General features: G+C 44.4%; 1 protein-coding gene across 1 annotated transcript in view; it reads right to left on the reverse strand.

Annotated features, from left to right (window-relative positions):
- Positions 1–2,921, reverse strand: part of DERL1 (derlin 1) — a 19,815-nt gene that overhangs the window by 15,024 nt on the left and 1,870 nt on the right. Inside the window, exons 2-4 of the mRNA XM_009323370.1 lie at positions 2,453–2,622; positions 1,708–1,812; positions 1,248–1,359 (exon numbers count right to left, since the gene is read on the reverse strand). Of these exons, the coding sequence (XP_009321645.1) occupies positions 1,248–1,359; positions 1,708–1,812; positions 2,453–2,622 (387 nt within the window). The remainder of the gene's footprint in view (positions 1–1,247; positions 1,360–1,707; positions 1,813–2,452; positions 2,623–2,921) is intronic.

Consider the following 2,921-nt stretch of genomic DNA (forward strand, 5'->3'; position numbering starts at 1 on the left):
GTAAATTTACTGCTGAAAGAATCGACTTCCTTCCATGAGACTTCTGCCACAGCATAGACAACTAGAGCATCTTGTAAGTATATGTACAAGCAGTGATGTCTTATAATTTGCATATATTAATCAGGAACTCTTACTACACGTAGCTGTGCACAGCAGAATGTTGTAACTGCCAGTACTCTCACGTGTTCATAATCTACTGCAGGAAGGCCCAAAGAGAAGGAGGAACCGTTTCTAGCTATTAAACTGCTACTTACTTTCACTAAGAAAACAACCAAATACAATCTGGCACCAATCCTCCCTTTCCCTGCTACTCTTCTTATGACTTAAATGGGATTCCACAATACCCTCTGGATGACAGGTTTACCAGGGATCTCTTCTCTATCACGGGACTTCCCAAACATCGCCTTGCAACGCATTTCCACTTACACCATCAGTTCTAAGACTCCATTAGAACTACACAGAAATTCTTGTTCATTAAGGCTTTCAGGAGGAGCTCGGCTTTGCAAATAGTTCAATTATTTACTTCAAGTGAAACAATTTTTGTTTAGTTTTAATGAACTGTGCAATGCAAAATGAAACCAGTTTTGAAGCTACCTAACAACAATCTCTGAGAGAAGTGATCCATTATTTGATCTCCTTTCTTCCACTCTTAATTTTTCCCCCAACTGAAAATCCAACTAGTTCCTTAACTTTTTCACATTTCTATTTGACAGAGGAGTACACTTCATTTGTCCAAGGTATCTCTCAATTCAACATAACCGACAGAATAACACAGGTAAGCATCATTGCCTTTTAAAAAAAGGAAAAACTGACATTGTTATTTTCTCAAGATGGATATACACATTATTACATACGTTCTATCATCCTTCCGTGTTAAAGGACATCAGACACAAGAAAACAGAGGTAACATCATCTTTTAGCCTCTCTCCCTCACTTCCTGAAATCCAACAACTAAAAGCACCAGGCCTTCCTACTGAAAGAAGTATCAAGTTCAGCTCCTAAAGGAACAGGCTTCCTGGCCTGCTGAAGGGAAGGAGCCAGTTACAGAAAATCAGTTTTCAGAGCAGTTTCCCACTGACCAACATAAGTGGGCATACAGATGAGCCATCTTTCTCCCAATTCTGTCTGAATCAGCCACAACCCCGTCGCCACAACCACTCCCAAAAGAAGCTCTATCTGACAACGCTTAGTCTCTATCAACTCCAGGCAGAGTTCACCATGTGCATACACTTTACTGGATAACATACCTGTTTCTAGTCGTGATGAATATTGATACAAGAAATACAAATTCACCAAGTAGAGAAATCCTGTTCCAGGTCCCACTGGGAAGAAGAAAGTCGCGGTTATTGGCCGCCAGATCTGTCCAGATCAAAAGATAAAGATATATTTATATACTGTAGAAAGAACTCATATGCATTGGTTTTTTGTTTTCATTTGTTACCAATTACTTGGAAGATCAAGGAGGAGATTAAAAATAGCCCAAGTATCAATTACTGCTGCTTCAGCAGCTTTCACAGTTGTTTGTTGGTTTTTTTTAAATCTGATAAGCAAAGCTACAAAGGTTGCAAAACAGAAATCACACAAACAACTTCCCAGATCACTTTCATCACATCTTGGCAGTACTGAGTCTTTATCGCAGTGCAGAAGGGATATGCTTGCAAGGATGCCACCCTGTTTTAAAAGCATCCATACAGAATCCATTCTTACCTGTTGAACAGAGGCCAAGGAATTCAGACAATGGCCTTTAGCATACCATTCCAGACAGCACACGCTGCTCTGGGCATTTTGTGCCTGCTTTAGAGAGTCTCCCAACTATCAATATCGGGCACAGCCAACTGCATGGCAGCATGTAGCAAGGACAGAAAATGTCTGGCCATTTATGAATGAGCTCTTTAACTGGCAACACTTCCACACAGAGCACTGGGATCCTGAACATCACAGTGCCAGAAGGAATAACAGAACCCTAGGAAAAAACAGTCATTTAAGCTACTAAATTTTGGGGACAATACATGAAACAAACTACAGGTAGAGCTATCTTTTTGTCATTTTTTGCACTCAGTCTTTTTCACTGAAGATATAATGAGCACATATAATAGAAATTTAAAGGCTGGGATCTTCCCTCTTCCTTCACTTTCATCTTCAGTTCATCCAATGGGCGCTCTCCCTCTACACATCTGCATACAAAAACACTGACCCGTGTTTGGTTCAGTGTTTCCTTGCATTGGTTTCCTCCCAATGCAAGGAAAAAGACTATGTTCAGTTTGTGACCACTTTTGATATTGCTAATGCATCCAGAAACACTGTATATCTGAAACCTCAGGACTTCAGCTGTTAGTTTATTGCAACCATACCTAGGCACAGAAGCTGACAATCCCAAACACAAGCTTTTTCAAATTCCAAGCAAGAAACGTTAAGAAGGTGCAAAAGATGCACTTCCCTTTCTCTGCCTCACTATCTCCACAGCCACCTGTGGTCTAGGACAGTTGCGCACCTGCCTATAACCCCTGTTCCCAAAGTCACACCCACACAACCGCACAACAGAGGCTGGGGAAGTGAAGCCCGCCAGTTTTCTGAGAATAGAGTGCCTTGGCACAACAACCGGTGCCAGCCAGAACAACCCCCCTTGGGAAAAAGAGGCACCAGAATGAGGTGCAAGACGAACCACAGGGCCCGTCAAGGGCCACAGCCCTCCCCGGCTCACCCAGGGGCCCTGGCAGGGCCAGGCACCGCAGCCTGTGTCACCTCGGTGGGGAGCCCGGGGCCTGCGGGGGCAGAGCGCTAGCTAAACCCGGGGCCCAGCTCGCAGGCCTTACATAGGAAGGCAGGCCCGGCTTCCCGCTGGAAGTGATCTGGGCCGCTCCTAAGGGCTGCCTCGCTGCGCGATTTCCTCCCAGCGCGGCCGCGGAGGCCGGGGGAGGGGC

The sequence above is a fragment of the Pygoscelis adeliae genome, unplaced genomic scaffold (assembly GCF_000699105.1).
Source record: "Pygoscelis adeliae isolate BGI_AS28 unplaced genomic scaffold, ASM69910v1 Scaffold103, whole genome shotgun sequence".
Taxonomy (NCBI): domain Eukaryota; kingdom Metazoa; phylum Chordata; class Aves; order Sphenisciformes; family Spheniscidae; genus Pygoscelis; species Pygoscelis adeliae.